General features: G+C 41.0%; 1 protein-coding gene and 1 long non-coding RNA gene across 3 annotated transcripts in view; one reads left to right on the top strand and one right to left on the bottom strand.

The window, feature by feature from the left end:
* Nucleotides 1-2,829: 2,829 nt before the first annotated feature.
* LOC124881344 lies at nucleotides 2,830-5,102 on the bottom strand. The gene is made up of 2 exons (XR_007041629.1): nucleotides 5,030-5,102; nucleotides 2,830-4,217 (listed from the first exon to the last, which is right to left on the bottom strand). It is a non-coding gene; the product is annotated as an uncharacterized LOC124881344 (long non-coding RNA).
* A 1,361-nt stretch (nucleotides 5,103-6,463) lies between these two features.
* The window catches only part of LOC124880739, a 28,028-nt gene continuing 12,237 nt past the window's right edge, over nucleotides 6,464-22,254 (top strand). Inside the window, exons 1-14 of one of the 2 annotated variants that reach the window (XM_047386063.1) lie at nucleotides 6,464-6,930; nucleotides 7,908-8,008; nucleotides 8,573-8,642; nucleotides 8,717-8,847; nucleotides 8,929-9,017; nucleotides 10,139-10,238; nucleotides 11,202-11,245; nucleotides 13,149-13,226; nucleotides 15,249-15,445; nucleotides 16,980-17,060; nucleotides 18,441-18,505; nucleotides 18,587-18,693; nucleotides 18,954-19,056; nucleotides 21,281-21,380. In XM_047386063.1, the coding sequence (XP_047242019.1) occupies nucleotides 6,708-6,930; nucleotides 7,908-8,008; nucleotides 8,573-8,642; nucleotides 8,717-8,847; nucleotides 8,929-9,017; nucleotides 10,139-10,238; nucleotides 11,202-11,245; nucleotides 13,149-13,226; nucleotides 15,249-15,445; nucleotides 16,980-17,060; nucleotides 18,441-18,505; nucleotides 18,587-18,693; nucleotides 18,954-19,056; nucleotides 21,281-21,380 (1,489 nt within the window). In that variant the 5' untranslated portion in view covers nucleotides 6,464-6,707. The remainder of the gene's footprint in view (nucleotides 6,931-7,907; nucleotides 8,009-8,572; nucleotides 8,643-8,716; nucleotides 8,848-8,928; nucleotides 9,018-10,138; nucleotides 10,239-11,201; nucleotides 11,246-13,148; nucleotides 13,227-15,248; nucleotides 15,446-16,979; nucleotides 17,061-18,440; nucleotides 18,506-18,586; nucleotides 18,694-18,953; nucleotides 19,057-21,280; nucleotides 21,381-22,254) is intronic. The other variant, XM_047386064.1, reaches the window with a different exon arrangement.

The following is a 22,254-nucleotide window of genomic DNA, read 5'->3' as shown; positions in this document are numbered from 1 at the left end:
CCCAGAAATTCACTGGATAGATGAGATGTAAGCATATTTATATGTAAGAATGACCTAGTCAAAGTCCAGATCTAAATCCAGCCGAGAACATTAGTGTAAGAATGGCCCAGTCAAGGTCCAGCTGCTAGAAGCACCTTTCACTTCCACCTGAAGTGAAAGGTGCTTCTGTTGACTCAGACGGACTAAGTTTGTTCTGATTTTGAATTGTAAAAACTTTTGACACCATGTTCTGATTTCTTTCCACTTAACAACTACATGCTACTTTTCCTTCCTAAGAACTTATAGACAACTGGATTGTAGTTTTACATAAACTAATGCAGTGATGAGCACTTCAGGATTGAAGACTGATGATCCAAAGACACCTGGAGAGGCTGTTGATCTGCTGCCAGCGTCTTTAACCCCTCAGCATCATACCGTCCACACTAAGCATTATTACCAGTTAGTACTGAAAATACATTTGAATTATTTCTGTGACTTGAGGAGAAAAAATAAAATACAGAACAATTTTGATCAAATTTAAAGTGACAAGCTTTAGATTTGTTAAAAACACACACCTCTTCAGTTGGGTTTGGTCCTTGTCGTCTTCTCAGAGCTCCAGTCTTAAACAAAATGCTGCCATCCGATCTCATGTAAGACTTGTCAAAATGATGCATGAGGGTCTTTTGCATTTTTTACAGAAGCTCATTATTTACTGTCCTTCTGTGGCGTAAGATGGAGAACTTCTTTAAAGCAGGGATTTCAAGCACATCTAGCTTTTTTATCTCACTGCTTTTATTTTTAGTTTTTATACAAAACGTTCTTTCCAAGTAATTATAAAATATTATCTACATATTTTATCATTAGAAAATATCATCACAGCTATTGCTGATAGCTGTTTAATGCGTATAAAGATGTCTTAGAATCTCTCAATCATTAGATGATTTACAGGATAGATACGTTTTTTTCTCAGTCCAAAGACATCAACAAGACAAAGAGCAACCTTTGCATAAAAAAAAAAAACTATTTAAACTAAAAGTGATGTCTCTGTTAACTCAGTGAAATAGAAATAAATACAGAAGTTAAAAAGAAGTCAAACCTTGCCATTATTTTTCTAAGCGGATAAAGTTGTATCCTGTTAGTAATTTTCCACAGAATGCACCTACTTTCTCCTGTTGAATCATTTATTGTCTTCACCTCTGCAGAATCCACAGCAGAAAGTGGTTTGCATGTATTTAAACTTTTCAGAACCACTCATGAGAAAATATTTAAATCCCAGCTTGGACCAGGAGGCTCCGAGACAAGTTCATTAGAGCTTCCTGGATGTGGTTGCTGCAGTGGTCGAACTTCGCTTCTTGGTCAAAAACAAATAAAAACTAAAAAGTTCACTGTTTATACCTTTTTAATTTTACTAACAGTTTCTTTAAAAAAGATGATATGATTTAAGTAGCAGCAGAAAAATTAACTAGCAGAACTTATTGTAAGGTAAAACAGCAGCAAAGCACACCAGCCTTGAAGCTCATTTCTTACATATCTGTGCAATCATATCTCTGTACTCACGCCACCTGCTGGCAACATGATGACCACAACAAACTAGTTGGTTTTGGCTTCACACTTATTACCTCCAGGTAAATTTCTTGGTTTTTCTAGGTTTCTCTGATGTAGAAAGCTGTTGCCAAACAGAGTGGCTTGCCGATTGCTTAATGATTTTCCCATTTTGTCATATTCCCAGTGAAACACCCAAACATTCAGGGTGTTTCACTGGGATTTCATGCGACAGAACAACACAAAGTAACACATTTTGATTGTAAGGTGGAAAGAAAAAGTTACATACATTTTTTTTTATTGCAATTAAATCAGTCTGAAAAATATGGCGTCCATTTGCACTACTCACATTTCACCAGAAGATGGTACTGTGGTTTCAACTTTTTCTGTCAGCTCAAAACTTAACAGGTTTTTCCATCACTCATTTAGCCTTCATCACAGTCAACCCCTTCCTATAATTGCTGACCAGTCTTTTTAATGTTTAGACTGGTATTTTGATCATTAATTTGTTGGCTCCCCGCACAGATTCCCTATCAGATTCAAGTCGGGACCTCGTTGGATCGCTCTAAACCATTAATATTACTTTCACTCAGAGGAAACGTTGGTGAAATTAAAACATTACATTACGCCTTAACCCACAAGGAATAGTAATAATTTTAGGTTTAACTGTTTTTGTTCTTTTATAAGTGCATTTAAAACAGGTGTTTCTTGAAAATGCAACCTCTTTTCTATTACCTGAATACATAGAGAGTGTTACTAACAAAATACTGTAGGAAGAAAGAGAATAATCAGAATCAGCTTTATTGCTAAGTTCGTACATACAAACAAGGAATTTGACTCCGGTACACTTTGCTCTTTGGTTTTGTTTTTGCATTATATAATAAAAAGTTGCATTTGCAACATCTGTATGCTGTTGTTTTGTACTCTTTTGAATGGGTTAGAGTTAGGGACTTATTAAACAATAAGGGACTTATTGTTAATAAGACAAAACATTACAGACAAGTTGAAACTCAGCAGTTTTTACTTTGCTAGCTGCGACAGAGAGTTAGAAAATCAGAGCAATAAACATATTGTTGGATTGTTTAACTGTTGTTTTTACATAGAGCACTGTTTTAGCTTGTGTTAGCGTTGCAGCACAACTAGCTCTGACAGGAAGTTAGAAAAATAATGGCAGATGGCAAGTTTTTTTTTTTTTTATTGAAGTTGTTTTATGTTAGTTGGAGCTGTGTGTTGTTATATGGTTGTTTTACTGGCCGAGTGGCCATGGAGGTGGGACCCAAACGTAATGAACACAAATCCAAAATGACGCCAGCGGAAGCTTCTTTTATTTTCAGCCCCAGCATTGTTACAGTAAAACTCACCAACATTAACAATATATGACAGACTGCTTAAATACAAATTAACCTACCCATCTTCTATCATTGCAACTGCTACAATAAACAAAGCAATACATTAATTACAAATCCTTACAAAATAAAATTATTTTAATTGAATCCTAATAATTATTCCAAAAGCAACATATAATGCACCATCCTGCTAAAACAGGCATTAGGAACTAGTTTACAGGGTACTGACTGAACAAGGATCCAAGCATATGGAACTAAAAATGTTTTACAAATGGTGCAATTAATGACAAATAAGCTGAAATCTTAGCTCTTTGATATATGTCCTTCTTTACTTTAGTTAATTCAGTACTTGAAATCTTCCTGGTTGGTTAATTTTGGACCTACTTTCAACAAAACAATAGACTGGTTTTCTCCTGTCTGGAAAGTTGTCATCCAAACTGTTCCTCCTCACACACTAGTTTATCTCCTGCATGTTAGCTTTCCTGCTCTGTGCAGAAACAGAAGAGGCAGAACCAGACTACTGGGAACGGTCAGTAAGATTCCACAATCCAGCAATCCACAAAACCGTTTCTGGGCCAGTAAGTCCATATATTTTAAACCAAAAGTCACCATGAGTCCAGCAAATCTCAACACTAAAGTGACAGTTATGGCCAAGATCATGATAAAAGCCCTCTGCTTGGTTTGGTCAACCTGTTTCTCATGATCTCCCACCTCCCCTGGTGCTGGGTGAGTTAAACCCCAGAGAACAGAAAAGCAGCAGAAAAACATAACACATATGCTGATCGCTAAAATGGAGAAAAAAGGGACAGCTGGAAAGTTTGGCAAGTACAACTTTATCACCCCCACCCATCCAAAGCATAGCAGCCAAACACAAATGTTGCTGATGTTTCTCATTTTGACCCCATGTGTTTCTCTTTTCTGCATGTAGATGATGGGGTAAACAACAGCTAGATAGCGATCAACACAGGTGAGGACATGAAAAAGAGTTTGTCCAGGTAAAATGATACCGAAAAAAAACACACCCAACAGGTACAAAAGCTGACTTCTAGTGTAAAGGCCTAGAGTAAAGAAAACTGATCCCAGAACACAAATAATCTCTGAAATCGTCATGTTGAGGGTAAAGAAGTTGGATGGGCTCATTGCCATCCTTGTAGGTTCAAAGCGCTGATGCCTCCATCTCTGGATCCCCATGTGGAGAATGATGACGTAGAGTGGGAAGAGGATGAAGGTGTTGATAATGCTGTACAAAGTGAATATCGCTCTTCTGGGAATTGAGTGCTCACATGCTAAGTAAAAGGGGATGTTCGAGGAGTTGTCACTGAAGGACATGGAAGAGTTTAAGGACATGGCCTATGAAAAAGAGCAAAAAAGGAAAAAACCATCACTAATTAATTTTCCTTTTAAGTCTGTAACATATTCATGGTATTACATATACTGATGATAGTCAGGTTTCTACCAGTGTTGTATATAAACATACTCAGCAGCCAACAATAAGGATCTGTGAAAAGAGAACTGAAGAACTTGACCTGTGGAAACCTGCCACATCATAGAACCTTCCAAAATACATCATTCTTAGTCTGTAACATTTTCATATTATCCCATATGCTGATGATAGTCAGGTTTCCTACCAAGTTGCATAAAAATGCATACATTTACCCTCAGCACTTGCCAACAATGCATATATAGAATAATAAAATAGCAGAAGATAATACAGGATCCGGTATACTTAATGGTACTTAAGGTAGGAGACCATTAAATATACAGTATTGAAAGTTATGAATGTTTAACATTCGTTAAATAAAATGGATTAAGCTCTTGTGGTTATCTAGACTTCATGTTTGGAAAAATCAGCTACTTTCGGAAGTCAGGAAGGATAGGAGTCCAGCTCATTAAAAAAATAAAGAAAAACAGAGAAAAGGAGAAGGAAAAGTCCTCAAGGGAACAATAAATGGTGGACCATTATGTTTATATCTGTAAAATCTTAGTCTCCTATAAAAACATGTTATCATCTAAGCAGTCTCAAAATGTAATAATTCTTTCGAAAGGGTGATTGTTTTACTCAACCAATTTGCCCAAATGTCATACTATACAGAAAGGAAGGGCAGGAATATATCATAGAAATACTTTCTTTTCTCAGAATCACAATTATTGACCAACAGTACCTCTACTACAGAAGAGCTGGAAGAAAAACAATAGACGCAGTGCAATGGCCCACTCAAAGTCCACACCTGAAACATATTGAAAATGCTTTGTTAGACCAAAGGAGACGTGTTTATGTGCAGGAGCAAAAATCCGCAAACCTCAGTGATTGGAAAGAAGATCTAGCTGAAATTATTCCAAAGCTGAAGAAACGTTTATCCCTTTAAAAAGGAATAACTGTCAAATAAAATGGGTTGGAATGGTAATTCTAGACAATTTGAAATTTTATAAAAAAGTTTCCTAAATAGTCGACTCAATGAAGGCAGTTTTCAAAAATAAGATATAAATGACTGAAACGGATCACTCTGTTTATTGTCAGAAATATATTAAATAAATAATCAAATCCATAAATAATCCAGGACATTCTAAAGAAAAACTTTCCAGTAGCAACAATGTATGAATAAAATAATTTCTGAAAACATTCTATAAATCTACCTGATAATTTGGACCTTGCCAGTGATTTTTCCTTGTCCTTCTTCCAAAGTTTTCGTTTGGCAGGTTCTGACTATCAGAGAATTGAATGATTACTGGAGATATATTCCTGAAGCAGATGTGTCTTAAACAAACACAGAGAAACAGACCTGATCAAATGTTCTCATGTAACTTAATCCTACTGGGCCGATTATTTAAATCTCATTGCCGTTCTAACCCTAACCCTTAGTCTGAAATCGAGACCCAATAGCAGACGATGGTGCTCATCCTGAGGTAAAACAAGCCAGCATGTATGCAAAGATAGCAAATGAACCTGTGGTGTAGAATGGCATGGAAATGCAAACATAATCTGAAGCATTTACAGGACACCAAAGACAAGATGTGCAGCTGCTATTGCTTCCCAAAAATTGTGGCTGATGCTATCGGAAAAACTTACATCATTAAGCAAAATCCTGCTTGGAGTCTCTGAAATGAACAGAACCTTTTTTCAACATTTCAGTGAGGCATGGTGATGTCGGCATCATAGTAAAGGAGTTTTTATTTTAAGAATGGGCCAAGAACATTTCTCAGAACCAAGATTGAACAAAGGCACATCCAAATCCTGTTTGTATCCAGACTCATCTTTAAGCTTCAAAATCACCATCCAGGGTCATGTAGGAGAACACATTTGGTTCTGACCTTGTCTAAATGAGAGGTTGTAAGATAGCTTTAAAATGGCAGAACCAACAGAACAACTCACACAAATGGAAACAGTTTCCAACAAAGAAATCACATTTTATTATTGCTACTTGCGTACATAATAAATAAATAAATTAGAAATACGTAAATGAGTAAAATAGAAATAAAAATCCGCAACAAAGCGCTAGTTTGGGGTTCAACACTAAAAACGAAATAAAAATAACAAGGATGGCAACCTAGAAATGTTATGGCCTTCGTGTTTTTTCGGCGGTAGAAAATAGATTTAAAGTTCCCCTTACAGGAGGCTTTAAGTGCTTGATCATTACTTTTCGAATAAAATACATTTTCTCTTGATAAAAAGGTCAGGATCGCTAAAGTAATGTTCAGCTACTCGACAGCGGAACTGTTGCGTTGGGTTTCCAGTGGGACTGTTTTAGTTGACGCACCAGCGCACCTTGAACTCCTCGTACAGAAACAGAAGTTTGGACTTTTCTCCTCTCTTTTCTGTCCTCTGTCCCCGTTGTATGAACCATGTCTGGGTTTCCTCGGTTCCTCCGTTTGTCCCGCTCGGCCTCGGAGCGGCTGTGGCGCAGAGGAAGCGCAGAAAAGTGCGTCAGTTTGTGTTTCAGAGCCAACTTTCCGCGCCTGGGTTTGGCCCACCAGAACAGCAGAGGCGGTTCCAGGTATTACAGTAGCTGTAAAACGGTCCGGATCGGCTGCGCCTCCGGGTTCTGGGGGGACACGACCACATCAGGTAAAAAGGTCCTTTGAGGGCCCCCTCCTCAGAACAACAAGGGACCCAGTTCTTTGAGGATATGTTCTGGTTGCACACTGCCTAGCAAAAGTATTCACACCCTCAAACATTGCGTGAGGTTTTATGTGACAGACTGATTACTTTGACTAGGCCTTTCCACTTTAGCTCTGGCTGTATGATGAGGATCTGTACAGCCTCTTCCAGAACCCCTCCCCGTCCCTGTATGTCCCACAGCATAATGCTGCCATCTTATGTTTCATCTATAAATGTCACCGGTGTGTTAGATTTCTACCATGAAGGTCAAAAAGTTCAGCCTTGGTCCGATCTGACCAGAGCAGCTTCCTCCACATGTTCGCTGTGTCTCCTTCATGGATTATGGGAAACTTCAAACTTGGCTTCTCGTGGCTTTCTTTCAACACGTGTAAAGTGTACAACTAACAATTGTCCTGCTGTGGATCTCTGCAGCTCTTCCAGAGCCTCTTATCTGCTTCTCTGATTAATGCTCTCCTTGCCCAGCCTGTCATTCTAGGTGGACGTCCATGTCTTGGTAGGTCAGCAGTTGGTCCATCCTCTCTCCATGTTCAGATGATAGATCTACCAGAGCTCTGGGAGATGTTCACATCTTGGGATATTGTTGTAGAACCTAACCTGCTTTAAAATACCCAGAACCTTCTCCCTGACCTGTCTGCTGGCTTGGCTTGGTCTTCATGATGCTGTTTGTTCTCCATTGTTCTAGAACAAACCTCTGAGTCCTTCACAGAACATCTGTATTCATCCTCAGATAAAAATCAACATGTATTTACTCTGTTCTTACCAATTACCATGGCAACCTTCTAATTCATGCTGCAACCTAACCCACTTCACACCTTTGACCCTATGATTGCATTTTAAATCAGATCCAGAATTGACACCCGTGTTGATACCCTGCGGTGCTGCTCAGTCCAGACTCTCTAACCTGTCCTTGTTCTTGCTTTCAGCCCCTCAGCTGATCTACGGCGGGAAGCTGGACTTCCTGGTGTTTGACTACCTCAGTGAGATCACCATGTCTCTGCTTACCGCCGCCAGGACGAAGATGCCCGTGAGTCTCATGGGTTCAACAGCAGGTGTCGACTGATCAAAATATTGATTTCCAACTCAAATATTTCCAGATCTCACTCTGTAAACATGGCCGTCTCTAAACCCAATTAGACAAGCTCCTGTAATAATAGATGTATTTTCAAGCATCTTTTTATATTGACTTTGTAGAAATGTTTTGTTTTTTGTTTTTCTTTTATTGTTATAACTTTTTATTGTTTCACTTTTAGCTTTTTGTATTTTTTTTTATTTTATCTATTCCTGTATCATTTCTTGCTTTTTATCTATACTTTTTGTCATAACTATTTTTATTTTAATGGTGCTTCATTTTTATATTTTCAGTATTTTTTTATTTTAGTCTTTTTTTCTTTATTAGTATTTTTTTTTTCGGTAATGGTTGTTGTGATCTCTAAGCTGTATACTGGAACAGAATTGAAGTAAATATTAAAGTTTTATCAGTTAATTAGACCTAGAGCTGAATACAAGAGATTGTCATCTGCAGGGGCAGCTCAGAGCCTCTAGAGGGTGCTGTTATCACTGCTTTAATGTTGAATAAATCCTTCTGCAGAACCTGGGTTATGCTCCAGACTTTGTCCAGGTGGCTCTGGCTCCGTACATCAATGACATCCACAGGAAAGGTAAGTCTACCACCCAACAGCAGATGTACTCTGTCTCCATGGCAACTGCCAATGCAGGCCTCTCTGCTCCTCAGGTATCCGTGTCGTCAGCAATGCAGGAGGAGTGAACCCGCTGGCCTGTGCCGAGGCCATACAGGAAGTCATCAAAAAGGCGGGGCTGGAATTAAAGGTTGCTGTGGTGACCGGTGATGACCTAATGCCCATTGTACGTCCCATCCTCTAATTATATAAAACTTTTTCATTATTAAATAGAGTTTTAGTTAATCTGAGCTCTCCTTTTCTGCAGAGGAGCATCCTGTCTGAAGTAAAGATGGCCGACGGCGGCAGCAGACAACCGCTGCCTAAAACTCTGCACAGCATGAATGCCTACCTCGGGTATGAACACATTCACCAGACAGCGACTAGACAGTGACCACACAGGGACCAGACCGCAACCTCACAGGGACCAGAGCGCGACCTCACAGGGACCATAGCATGACCTCACAGGGACCAGAGCGCGACTAGACAGCGACCAGGCATTGACCACACAAGGAGCAGAGCGCAACCTCACAGGGACCAGAGCGCGACCTCACAGGGACCATAGCATGACCTCACAGGGACCAGAGCGCGACTAGACAGCGACCAGGCATTGACCACACAAGGAGCAGAGCGCAACCTCACAGGGACCAGAGCGCGACTAGACAGCGACCAGACATTGACCACACAGGGACCAGAGCGCGACTAGACAGCGACCAGACATTGACCACACAGGGAGCTGAGCGCGACTAGACAGCGACCACACAGCGACCAGACAGCGACCAGGCATTGACCACACAGGGAGCAGAGCGCGACCTCACAGGGACCAGACAGCGACCGCACAGCGACCAGACAGCGACCACACAGCGACCAGACAGCGACCACACAGCGACCAGACAGCGACCACACAGCGACCAGACAGCGACCAGGCATTGGCCAAACAGCGACCAGGCATTGGCCACACAGCGACCAGGCATTGACCACACAGGGACCAGACAGCGACCACACAGCGACCAGACAGCGACCACACAGCGACCAGACAGCGACCACACAGCGACCAGACAGCGACCACACAGCGACCAGACAGCGACCACACAGCGACCAGACAGCGACCAGGCATTGGCCACACAGGGACCAGGCAGCAACTAGACATTGACCTCACAGGGACCAGACAGTTCATGTATATGAGGACCAGAAAGTCCGGTTTGTGGGGTTAAAACCCAGCACTGAAAGTTATGCAGTTACTTCATTTCATTAATAGAATATATTATTTATGTACAGAAGGCCAATCACACTATCACAAATTTCAGTTGCTTGGAATAAAATGATTTTACAGGTTTTCTAACAAACCTGATTTAAATCTTATAACTTTGGAATCATTAGTGAACTTAAATATTTGAATATAAGATCTTTAACATCCCGCTGACTCTTAGTTGAGCCTGTAGATTCCACCTGCAGCTGACGTCCCTCTCTGTGTCCAGGGCTGAGCCAATCCGCCACTGTCTGGACCTGGGAGCCGACATCGTGGTGACGGGACGCTGCGTGGACAGCGCCGTGGCTCTCGGGCCGCTCATGCACAAGGTACAGCTGGCTGCTAGCATCTGTCGGGTGAATTGTTGCTGCTGTTGTTTCACTCAGCCAGAATCCTCTGCAGTGACTATCTGAGGGGATTAAACATACAAATAGCTGCTTTCTGCAGATTTAGATGCTTTATAAAGCACAGAAAACAACTAAAGAACATCTTACATCTCTGAAATTTAATATAGGACCCCAAAATAAAAACACAGTGCATTTGTGTATTATATGGCATAACACGTATAACATCTGATCTGGGAATGACATCACTGAGTTGAGCATCAGTGGGATCTGCTTACAGCGATGTTCAGTGACCAGGCTACCTGCTGTTAGCGGTACAGGCCCAAAAACAAGGTATTTCTGTCCGTTTCATGTATTTAAAGCTAAGGGAACATGCTCACTAATAGAGACTGTATGGGGCTACGTGTGCTGATGGTTTGATGTAATAAAATCCATGTGAGGTACAGATAAACACTTTACTGTCTTAGCATCTCTGTGTGCGGCAGCCATATTGAATCTAAGCCTGGGGTTGAACTCAGGGACGTTTGTTTCATTTTTATGTCTTATAGCTCAAAATGTCCAACCTCAAACTACAAGAACAACATACTGTTCCATGGCTTGATGCAGCGTAGCATAGAACTTCATGACTTGGTCCTGCTTTGTATATCGGAACATAACATTTCATAGCATAACTCACATATTTTTAGGTCATCTGCTATATTATCAGATGCATGCTTGCCACATTTGGAGCTTTCAGTGAAAGATGTAGAAAACAGAGCAAAAATCTGAATTTAATGCTAAGAATGTAGACTTAGATGACTCAGATGTTTGGTTTCAGGCGCCTAAGAACTATTTGTGGTAAAAGATTTACGTTGATTCCTTAAACATTCAGGGATATTAATAACTGGATGGAGTTTGTCAGATGGTTGTTTGACCCGTTTTGTCCTAAACTCTGTGTTTCTGTTGCAGTTTGGTTGGAAGAGAGACGATTATGACTTGCTTGCGGCGGGAAGGTAAAAACACACAGAACTATTTAATATATGCCTTGCATCTCCTGGGCATTTTTCATGTGTTGTTGCCTCACAGCCTGGAATTAAAATGGATTTTTTTGACAGTTTGCACCATTTCATTTATAGAGCATTACTACAACTTTGAAGATGTATTATTTTTTTATTGTGATGTAAACAACAAATAGGACCAAATAACAGAAAGCCTTAGCTACATAGGTGTTCACCGCCTAAAATCAGCACTTTGTAGAGCCTCCTTCTGCAGTAATTCCAGCGGCACGTCCCGCTGGATCTATGAGCTCGCCACATCTTGCCACTGGGATTTTTGCCCAAGTCTAAACTGCTCCAGCTCCTTCATGTTGGATGTTTTTTGCTTGTTAACCACAGAATGTCAATTGGATGGAGTTCTGGACTTTGACTAGGCCATTCCAACATATTTAAATGTTTCCCTTTAAACCACTCCAGTGTTCCTGTAGCAGTATCATCGTCCTGCTGAAGGTGAACTTCCGTCCCGGTTTCAGATCGCAGGCAGACTGACCCAGGTTCATATTTAGCACCATAAATCCTTCCTTCAACTCGGACCAGTTTCCCAGTCCCTGTTGCTGAAAAACATCCCCACAGCATGATGCTGCCACCACCACGTTTCACTGTGGGGATGGTATTCTGGGGGTGATGTGATGTGTTGGGTTTGCATCAGTGTTTTCCTTGGTGGCTGAAAAGTTCCATTCTAGTCCCATCTGACCAGAGGACCTTCCTCCATAAATCAGGGGAGTTTCCCGCGTGCCTTTTGGCAAACTCAAACCGTGCCTTTTTATTTTTAACACTAAGTAATGGCTTTTTTCTGGCCGCTCTTCCAGAAAACCCAGCTCTGTGGAGCTTACCGTGGTCCTATGGACAGATACTCCAGACTCCGCTGTGGAACTCGGCAGCTCCTCCAGGGTAACCTTTTGTCTCTGTCCTGCCTCTCTGATTAATGCCCTTCTTGCCCAGTCCATGAGTTCTGGTGGGCAGGTTTGTTGTGGTACCGTGTGCTTTCCATTTGCTGATGATGGATTTGGTGGAGCTCCAGGGGAATATTAAAGATTTGGATGATTTTTTTGACCCCACCCTGACTTCAACAGCTTGGTCTTCATGCTGTGAAGTCTGTTGCTTAACCCTAACCCTCTGGGGCCTTTCAGAGAAGGTGTGTTTATACTGACAGATCATGTGACACCTAGACTGCACGCAGGTGGACTTCATTTCGTTAATTATGGGACTTTTGAAGGTAATTGTTTGCACCAGAACATTTTGGGGGATTCAAAGGGAGTGAGTATATATTTGCATATGGCCATTTTTTTCTTTTGTTTAATCATTTTTTAAGCCACTGTACCAAGAGCTGTTCAACACCCCGGATTTCTTTACTCGTGTAAATGCAGGTAGTCTTTTAAACGCTCAGGCCAAGAAGCAAACAAACAAAATCAGAGCAGGAAAATCATTTTCTTCTTATATAAATCTGTTTTTCAGATAAACATCTAGAGATTTTAACCCATCTCATGTTTTATGGAGCAGGAAATTCTGCAATATTTAAAGTCTTTTAGATTTTTCAGACCTAAACTTTCATTTGGACCGTTTTTGATTTTGTTTTTTACGGCTTTGACTTTTTTATTATATTGTTGCATTCCTGTCTGTTTAAACTATTAAGTTTATTCAGAATGAATTTACATCAAGAGAAAAATGAAGGATTATTAACTAAATTAGACTCAGTGGTGAAAAATAATTGATTTCTTACATATTATTTGCACACAATGAGAAAAACAAATGAACTTTCAATAAAACATTAAACAAACACTAGAATATGGAAAAAATCACCTTTTCATCAGAATGTTTTTATGCTAATTTTAAAGCTTTTATCGTTGTTATTTTTATTCAGCCTTGCAGGTCATCTCATAGAGTGTGGAGCTCAGAGTACTGGAGGGATCTTCACCGACTGGCACCAAGTTCCTGACTGGTCAGTTTCAACAGAACAAAGATCTGGGCCCGTATTCACAAAGAATCCTAAGACTACAAGTAGCTCCTAGTGGCGTCATTCTTAGAATAAAGAAAGATTTTTCCTAGAAATTTCCTCGGTTAGATGAAAGTTATTCAGGAAGCATCCTAGGACTTCAGAGATTAATATGACATAGATGCAGTTTAAAAACGACCAGCATGGCGAGTAAACATAATAATAAGCAAATCAAACAATGATGAGCATTTAAATAAGCTACAGTCAAACATTTTATTGCTGTAGGACAAAATAATTTAATCTTGCTAAGTTTTATCATCATGATTTAAATATTTCTGAATCCAGTCTAAATTCTGTGATACTAGGAGTGCATTTGCATTTTTCTTTTTTTAAGCAACCAATTACAGCTCTTAGAAGGCAGCGTTACACCTAGCAACGAGGTCAACCACACCTAGCAATGGGGTCACCCACACCTCACTTAGATAGGAATCTCTGTCGTCTCCTCGCTCAGAGTCGCTCTCGCAGCGAACTAAATGACTCCTAAGTTAGGAGTTTTTGCCAAGAAGATTAGGCTAAGATAGGAGCTCTCTGGGGATCTTTGTGAATACGGGCCCTGATCTTTATTCATCCATCTCCCTTTGTGTGTGATCTCCGACCTCAACCATCGGAGCCAACAACTCTCAGTGTGATGTCACTGTGGTGAATCTCTCATGGAGCAGTCAAACAGCTAGGGTCAGGAACTGCTTGAGAGGAAAATCCTACTGTAAATTCAAAACTCAAGTAATTTTGTGTTATTACAGAGACGTGTTTCTGTTTTTACTGCGTTCTCCACTGGATGTGGCTATGTTAACTGCTGCTAACCATCTGAATCTGGCAGGACTTGTCCAATCTCCCTGACCAAATTATAATTTTTTTTCTGTTAGCTTAAACAGATAATCTCTAATCTTGTGAGGAAAAAAATGGGTGGTAGCTGTTAGCTGGACTCTGACTTATTGTTAGCGTGACTTTGTGAAGCTTGTGTGAGTTTTGTTTGACTCTGATTAGCTGGTATATTTCCTATAAGTAGTTGTTACACTGATTCTGATTAGTGGTTAGCTCGACTCATGCTAGCAGTTAACTCTGAGAAGCTGTTAACTTGGCTTTTAGTTGCTGTTAGCATGCATAGCTGTTAGCTTGACTCTCACTGACTGCTTAACTTTGAGAACTTGTTAGCTTGAGTACGTGTTGTTTGACTCGCTGTTATCTTCCCTCTGAATAGTTTTTTATTTGATTCTGATTAGCTGGTAGCTTGGATCATGGTACCAGTTAGCCTAACCGTGAAAAGCTGTTAACCTGACTTTTAATAGCTGTTAGCTCACATAGCTTTTAGCTTCACAGCAAGTAGCAATTAGCTTAACTCCATGAGAAATTCTTCTCGATTATTCAAACTGAGATCATTCTGGCAGCTGTTTACTGCAGGTAAGATATTGACGTCTCAGACGTACTGCTCATAAAAGATCAAATTCCACCTGAAAGCCAGAAACAGCCACTGTTTATTATTCTGGCCCACAATGTCCTCTGGTGTTAACAAAAAAAAAACTTCAAGACCTGGAAAACTAACAAATCTTGAATCAATGAAATGAATTACTGATTAAATATATAAAAGAGGTTTCCGGTTTAAAGATTCTGAAACTGCTGTTTCTGCAGGGTAGATATATGTGCAACATGCTAAAGAATGTACAGATAATTCACTCTGAATGTTGCATATTTGTAAACTGAAATCTGAACATTTGCGTAGTCAAAATGATATCTGCGTTCATGCAGACATTTTGCCCCTAACATGCCTAAAAACACAAACCTGTTTTCATTGCAAGAATTTAAAAAAAGCCTCCAAAGTGCTTTAAATAATGTTGTTTCCAGTTCAATGTTTGGCCCTTTGGGTGTAGGTTAATATGGACACCACACAGCTGCATAGGAACGATTAAAATGTCATGACTAGGTTTCTGACACAGACAGAAACCTGACCGCTGCCATCTGATCCACTCTCAGGGATAACATGGGCTTCCCGGTGGTCGAATGTTCCGCAGACGGCTCCTTCGTCCTTTCCAAGCCTCCAAACACCGGCGGCCTGGTCTCCTTTGGAACCGTCGCCGAGCAGCTGGTGTACGAGATCGGCGACCCGCGGAGATACCTGCTGCCTGACGTCATCTGTGATTTTAGCCAGGTGGCGATCCAGGAACTACCCGGTACCCACACACACAGAGTGCTGAGGACATGACCACAGTTTGAACCGCTGACTGTTTTCATAACCCTAAAAAACTCCTAAACAAATGCATCTGGAGCTTTGTTTGGCCCCCTGACTGAACCCTTCACCCTCCTCTGAACCTCCATTAAACTCTATATCAGCTATCAGTCACAGATTTTCCTTTTATAAACCTAAACATGGATCCATCAGCCCCTGACTGAACCCATGGGCAGCTCTGCAACAGTGTCTAACCTTCAGTTGAACCCCAGAAACCTTCTGCTGAACTCCTCGCTGATAAAACGCCTCATTTTCTGCCTGTTTGGTCATTAATTCAGAACTTTTTTGATTGATAGAGAGAAAATTCACTACTGTTGCCAGATTTCTGAAATTCCACCCCCAGCTCTCCCTCCTTCTGCTCAGCCTGAGTAAATAAGAGCTGTGTATACATTTGGCTTAAGTACATCCAGAATATTTCACACATGTAGGTCGATGTATAACCCAGTTTGCACCATGATGCCTCATTTAGGAAGGAAGAGGGAACAGAATCAGCAGAAAATATGTATTTTTTAAAAACAAATCTGTATATTTTACCTTCAAAAAGTCATGCTGTATAAATTTAAGGAGGGCAAAATGTCCTCAACGTTCAAAAATCACAGAAATACTGATCAGCAAAGATGTGATAGGTGATATAAACCTACCAGTTAAGGATAATCAAAGGTGAGGATGATTTCCCAACTTGTAATGTCAACAGATCATTGAAGTCATAAAATAGGTAGGAAAGATTGAAAAGGATTTGCAGATATCTCCCTCTTCAGTTCTAAGTATATTTCAAACATTCAAGGAATGTAAAAACATTTCAGGGAGCGAGCCTAACCTGGACAGCCATGATCCTCAGTCCTACAGCTGACACTGCATCCAGAACCGCCACTCTGCCGTACGTATTTACATTCATAAAGGTCACTTCGATCATTACTTGAGACAATTATAATGGTGTTCCTCAGGTACGATCATCAGGCCTACTAAAATTTTGTCTTTAAGGCCTTCTTGTTGCTACTTCATGTCAAGTACATGTGTCCCTTTTAGGTTTAATAGAGACAATGAAACCAAACACAACATAAAGCTCAGGAAGGAAGTTCTGGTTCAGTTTAAAGCAGGATTAGGTTCTACAACAATATTCCAAGTTCTGAACCTCTCCCAGAGTTCTGTTCATTCAATTCATCATCTGAACATGGAGAGAGGATGGACCTGATAACCTACCAAGACATGGACACCCACCTAAACGGACTGGTCAAGGAAAGCATCAGAGAAGCAGTTAAGAGGTCCATGGTAACTCTGGAGGAGCTGCAGAAATCCACAGCTCAAGTGGAACAATCTGAATAGAGATGCTTCTCCTTAGCAGGGACATGGGGGACTGACTAAAATGCATGCCACACTTTTCAGATCTTTATTCAGCATCATTAACATGTATAATTTTCACTTGACTTCACTACTATGCAACCTCTTGTGTTGGTTTATCACATGGCGGTCCAGAACAGCTGATTCGGATGGTCCAACTACCTCCTCTGCATGTCATAAAGTTCTGCAGAGGCCTTCTAACGAACCATCATTTGATTCAGGTGTGTTGAACCAGGGAAAGAACTCCAAACCTGCAGTATTCCGGCCCTTGATGACCAACTTTGGACCTACTGGTCTATCGCATGAAATTCTAATAATAATCCACCATTTTGGCTGGAAAAATAAAAAGCAGCGCCTAAAACCTAAAACTATCGGTAAACTTTTACTCCTGAAAACCACACAGTCCAGTCAGAATCGACCCTAAAGGTTAGATGATTGATGTTGTGTTCACTGTCAATGCGATGGGAACCTTCAGCTCCTGCTGCTGCTAAAAAAATGTAAATATTTTAGTCTAATTGAACTGAACTCTCAGACCCCGTTTGACCACTTGCTGACCCGTCTCATTCGTTGACCGTTTATCTTTAAACATTAACAAGACGGGCCAGTGGTGAGCCTGCAGCTCGGTTCAAACAGGGGTGAACAAAGAGAAGGGGTCCAGAACCGGACATCTTCCTCCTTTCTGTGTACTTAAGCAACAAAGAGGCCATGGAGCTGACAAGGAGCTCTAGGAGACGTCTGATAGGTTCAGCTGGAGAAACTAAACTAGAAACATTCAACCATGGTACAAAAAGAACGTTGATTTAGTTTACATAGCTGTTTGAAATGATAATATTAGAAAATTAGAAAGCATTGTAGAAAAGCTAAAAATATTAAGAGATTGTTTAAAAATAGATTAGATGGTAAAATTATTGCAAACTGAAAATCTAGGAAATCTATTTTCTTAAAACATTACAGCCTGCAAATTATATAAATTATAAATGAAATGCATTCAACAATAAATAACCAAAGAAATATACAATGATGTTGAAATATGAAAGAAAACATTTAAATAGAACGTTTCTAGTTTTTTAAGGACAATTATTAATATTTAATAGGACATATTTTATACATTTAAAATGGAGAAATAAAGATAATAAAATGGAAAACTAAAATTGTTTTTGCATTCAGTTAAATGTTTTTAACTAAAATATTCATATATTTTATGAATTTATAAAAAGATGAACAATTTTATTTAAAAAAAAAAGTTAGAAATTAATGACAGAGGTTGAGGTAAATAAAATGGTTGTGACCTGATTATAAAATACTATCAGCGTAAAACAAATATTCAGCAAAAACTTGAATTGATCATTTTACTTTCATTTGTATAATTAAAAATGATAAAAAAAAATCAAAAATGTCTAGTGAAAAAATATTCATTATTTAAACTCTTTACCATAAGTTACTATTTTGATACTTTAAACAGATAAAGTCTTTCAACAAAGTTGTCAAAATAAAATCATTTAATAAACGTTTGAAATAAAAAAGGTTTTGTTCTCATTGAACTTTCCTGCTGATCCGTGTTCTGGTTCTGTGAGGTTGCTAATATGTTTGTATTTGTCCAGGTGTAGAAGGAGGTGCTGTCCGAGTCACCGGGGCCAGAGGGTCCAGTCCCTCTCATCACTATAAGGTAACCCAGCAGCGCCGCCAGCAGAGGGCGCTAACAGCAGCAGAAGGAGACCTCATGGCAACCTTTTATTCTGATGTCCAGGTTTGTGCCACCTACATGGATGGTTTCAGAGCGACGGCGGTGTGTCCCGTCGGAGGGCCCAGAGCCGCTGAGAAGGCCCGGCGGACCGCAGACAGCATCATCAAACGGTGCGTGGAAGAAACAGCGGCCCAAATTTAGGTTTTCTGTTCAGTTTATGTTGTTTCCCATCAGTTCATTTATATTAATAAGAGGAATAATGGTAGCAGCAGTAAATCTTTAATTCCTTTAATGTTTGCATGTTTTTCTTGTCCAGAACTTGGACCATAATGTAATTAAGGCTCGTTATGATTCTGTTTAATGTTTGCGGTTTGTTTCAGTCTCTTAATGGCCGCTCTACCAATCAAATCAACTTGCATTGTTTGTTTAGGACAAGGAGAATGTTTAAGCAGTTAGGACTCGAGGATTTTAACTCGGTCAACATCCAGGTTCTAGGAGCTGAAGACACTTATGGCCCAAACGCTCGCAGAAAGGTAAGAAAAACAGAACAAATCATAATACAGCAGAACGTATTTTTCACAATTACTTTAAAAGACCAAAAACGGATCAAAGTTCTGTCGTCGGCGCCGAAGATGGTAGGGATCCCAACCAGGGATGGTTGGGTTTTAGGTCGGTACTGCTCTGATGGTTTTGGAAATTATTTGGACTGTTCTGGTCCTGGGCTCAAAACAGTGAGTTAGTTGAATCCAGTCTTGGACCGGGTCCAATTTCTGTTGATTAGATTGCTCCAACTTGTTCCACTTGGTTGACTGGGATTGGTTCATTATACTCTGGTAGCATTCCCAGTGTAGAACTGGTGGGGCAGTCTGTCTCCTTCGGACTGGGTCGGTTCTTTAGCTGGTTCTGTACGAGTTAGTCGATCAGATGGTTCAGTCAAGATTAGGTGGTCTTCTAAAGACCAAGTCCATTTGGTGGAGCAAGTGTTGATGCTGTGTGTTCTAGTCTGGGTCAGTCAGTGGGTCCGTTCCGGTCCCGGTTAATCTGTTGGTTGGCTCATTTTAACCTAGACCAAATCTTCAGTTGACCCGCTTCTGTTATTCTGGTCCAGTGTCAGTTAATCGGCTCCTCTACTCTGTCTGTGGCAGGTTTGGTCATTCGGTCTTTCCTGGGTTGGGTCAGTTGGTTCTTGGTAAGTTCTAGTGTGTGGTAGTGTTCTGTTGTCGAACAGTTGGTCCGGTCCAGTCTCAGTCAACTGGGATCTTTGATTCTTCTGTCACAGTTTTGGTTGTTTGTCAGTCGTTATCCAAGCATTTTCAGTTCGGGTTACTTGAGTCTTTTCTGGTTCAGGTCAGTTTGGGTCGAACGGTTCATTTTAAGGTAGTTTGGTTAGTAGGTCCAGTCTGAGACCGGTTTCAGTTCTACTCCATCCAATCCAGGTTTTAAAAGTTTTGAAATCCAGGTTCTAAAGCTGAAAAATGTCGGCTAAATCTGGTCCGGATTATGTCGGGTTTCTAAACCACAAACCTCGGTTCTAGTGTGTGGAAAGGAGCGAGGCCCGGCGCCGCAGCTTCCAGTGGGTTTGGTGCTTCAACTAGATGCCTACCTGCTGGAATTTCATCCCTCTGAGTTTGCCTCTTTAACCGTCAATATGAGATTCTGTTTCTCCACCAGAACCCAGAGAAATACGATCACCGTAAAACTCACCTTCTCGGTTCAGGTTCGCAGAATTTCAATCAGGTTGAGGCCTGGACTTTGACTAGGCCCTTTGTTTCTTTCCTTTTTCAGCAGCTGCTGTGTGGGATCGTTGTCCTGGTGATGACCCAGTTTCGGTCAAGCCTTAGCTGTTGGACGGGTGGCCTCACATTGACTCGAGTCAAAACTGTTTCATACAGAGCAGATCATGGTTGACTCCAAGGTTCATGACTCCGCCACCACCGTGCTTGGCTGCTGTCAGATGTTGGTGCTGATATCCGGGCTTTTTCAAACAGGGTTCTGTGCTTAATAGAGACACATCTCTTCTCTGGTCTAAACTGTAGTTTTATGTTTTGTTCAGATCCAAGCTTCCAAAGTCCTGCTGCCATGTTCATTTTCAGGAGAAAAGGCAAACTATGCTGCTTTAATCTTTTCCTGACTGTCTTGTGATGAACTTTAACCTTTAACCTGCTAGCTGAGGCCTGTGGAGTCTCAGATGGAGCTCCTGTGTGTTTGTCATTTCTCTGATGTTGCCGTGAATTTGCTGGGATCACCGCTGCTAGGAAGATTGGCAGGTGTCTTAAATGTTTTCCACTTTCTCCCTGCAGAATGATGGAGTGCAGAAACGTTTCAGCACCAGAACCTGACAGAAGCAACAGGAAGTGCGCTTTGATTTCCACAAGGTGGTTCTGAAACCTCTAATCTCTCCAGTTCTGTTCAGGGCGCTACTTTAGTCTAACTCCAGTCTTTACTGGACGGTCATTCGGTGTTCCTTCTTCTTTTGGTGTAGTTTAAGTCCACATCATTCTTCTGTACCCGTCCCCTTGTTAAACCAATGGGTCCGGGTCAGAGTTAAGCCTGTTTCAAGCCTCTGAACTCCCTCTGCTGCTCCTTTGTTCTTCATTCGACACAGACGTTGTTTCGATCCTCTCCTGCCCTACATTTAGAGAGCCGGGTCAGGGTCAGAGCGGAGCCACTGTCAGCCTTCTTCTTCATGCCATTTCCTCAGCGGTTCTGGGTCTCCTCTTTGGTTAAACCTGACTTTGGGTTTCTGTGTGTGTTCAGGACTCCAGAGAGGCTGTGATCTGGATGGCTGTCCACCACAAACAGAAGAAAGCTCTGGAGATCTTTTCCAGAGAAGTCGCTCCTGCAGGCACCGGCATGGGTACGATAATCACTCTGCAGCCTCGTCTCCACACAGATGTCTCTTTGATAGAACCAGAACATCCATATGAACCCCTCTGCTTATGGTGAAGCACTGATTTAAACCGGTTATATAAGAATGTCATCACGATTAAACGCTTCTAACCCCCGAGCAGATCAGATAGTTCTATAGTTTCTGTTTCTGACCAATGAGGTGACTGGACCACATGTCTTCATCGAACCATCCTGCTGTCAGAACGACCCATTAATGAGCCCCGGAGAAGAGGTGGTTCTGAAGAGCCGTTCTTTGAACACTCCTTGGTGTAAACTCTGATCTGTCTATTGGTTCAGATGTGGGTCACTGTCTCAGTGTGGGCTTCGTTTCTGTCATCGCTGCGTTTTTTCCCGTGCTGAGCAGCTCGGCCCACGACATGCAGTCCTGGTTCTGTTTCTGGTGTAACGTTCGGAGGGGTTTGCATGATTCGTCTCTTTTAAACTGTGATTCCTCTGTTTAGTTTGTTGCATTTTAGATTTGGTGTGTTGTCATCATCAAACATCCTGAACGAGGAAAATTAGCAGCGGGAATCATCTTGTCTGCATCATCTTCCAGAGAGGAAGAGGAGGTAAATGAAGGTCAGACCCTACCAACCCAACCAGTTTTCTCCTCGACCACATGCAGCACCCTGCATGTTTATTGGCAAAGTTTCAGAGAACGAACTGCACAGCGGTCTCCGTGACAACGCCACGCGTTATATAATTCATTCATGTATTTCTTTATAAAATAGATACAGTAAGACATAGGAAGCATTTTAGCTTCCTTATCATAAATCGTCAGCAGAGAAAAAAACGTTAAAGTGTGAACCAAAGTTCATTGAGTTGTTTGTGGATTTTTCTCC

The sequence above is a fragment of the Girardinichthys multiradiatus genome, chromosome 14 (genome assembly GCF_021462225.1).
Source record: "Girardinichthys multiradiatus isolate DD_20200921_A chromosome 14, DD_fGirMul_XY1, whole genome shotgun sequence".
NCBI lineage: Eukaryota > Metazoa > Chordata > Actinopteri > Cyprinodontiformes > Goodeidae > Girardinichthys > Girardinichthys multiradiatus.
The sequence above is the reverse complement of the archived record's forward strand: the minus strand, read 5'-3'. Positions and strand labels throughout refer to the sequence as shown.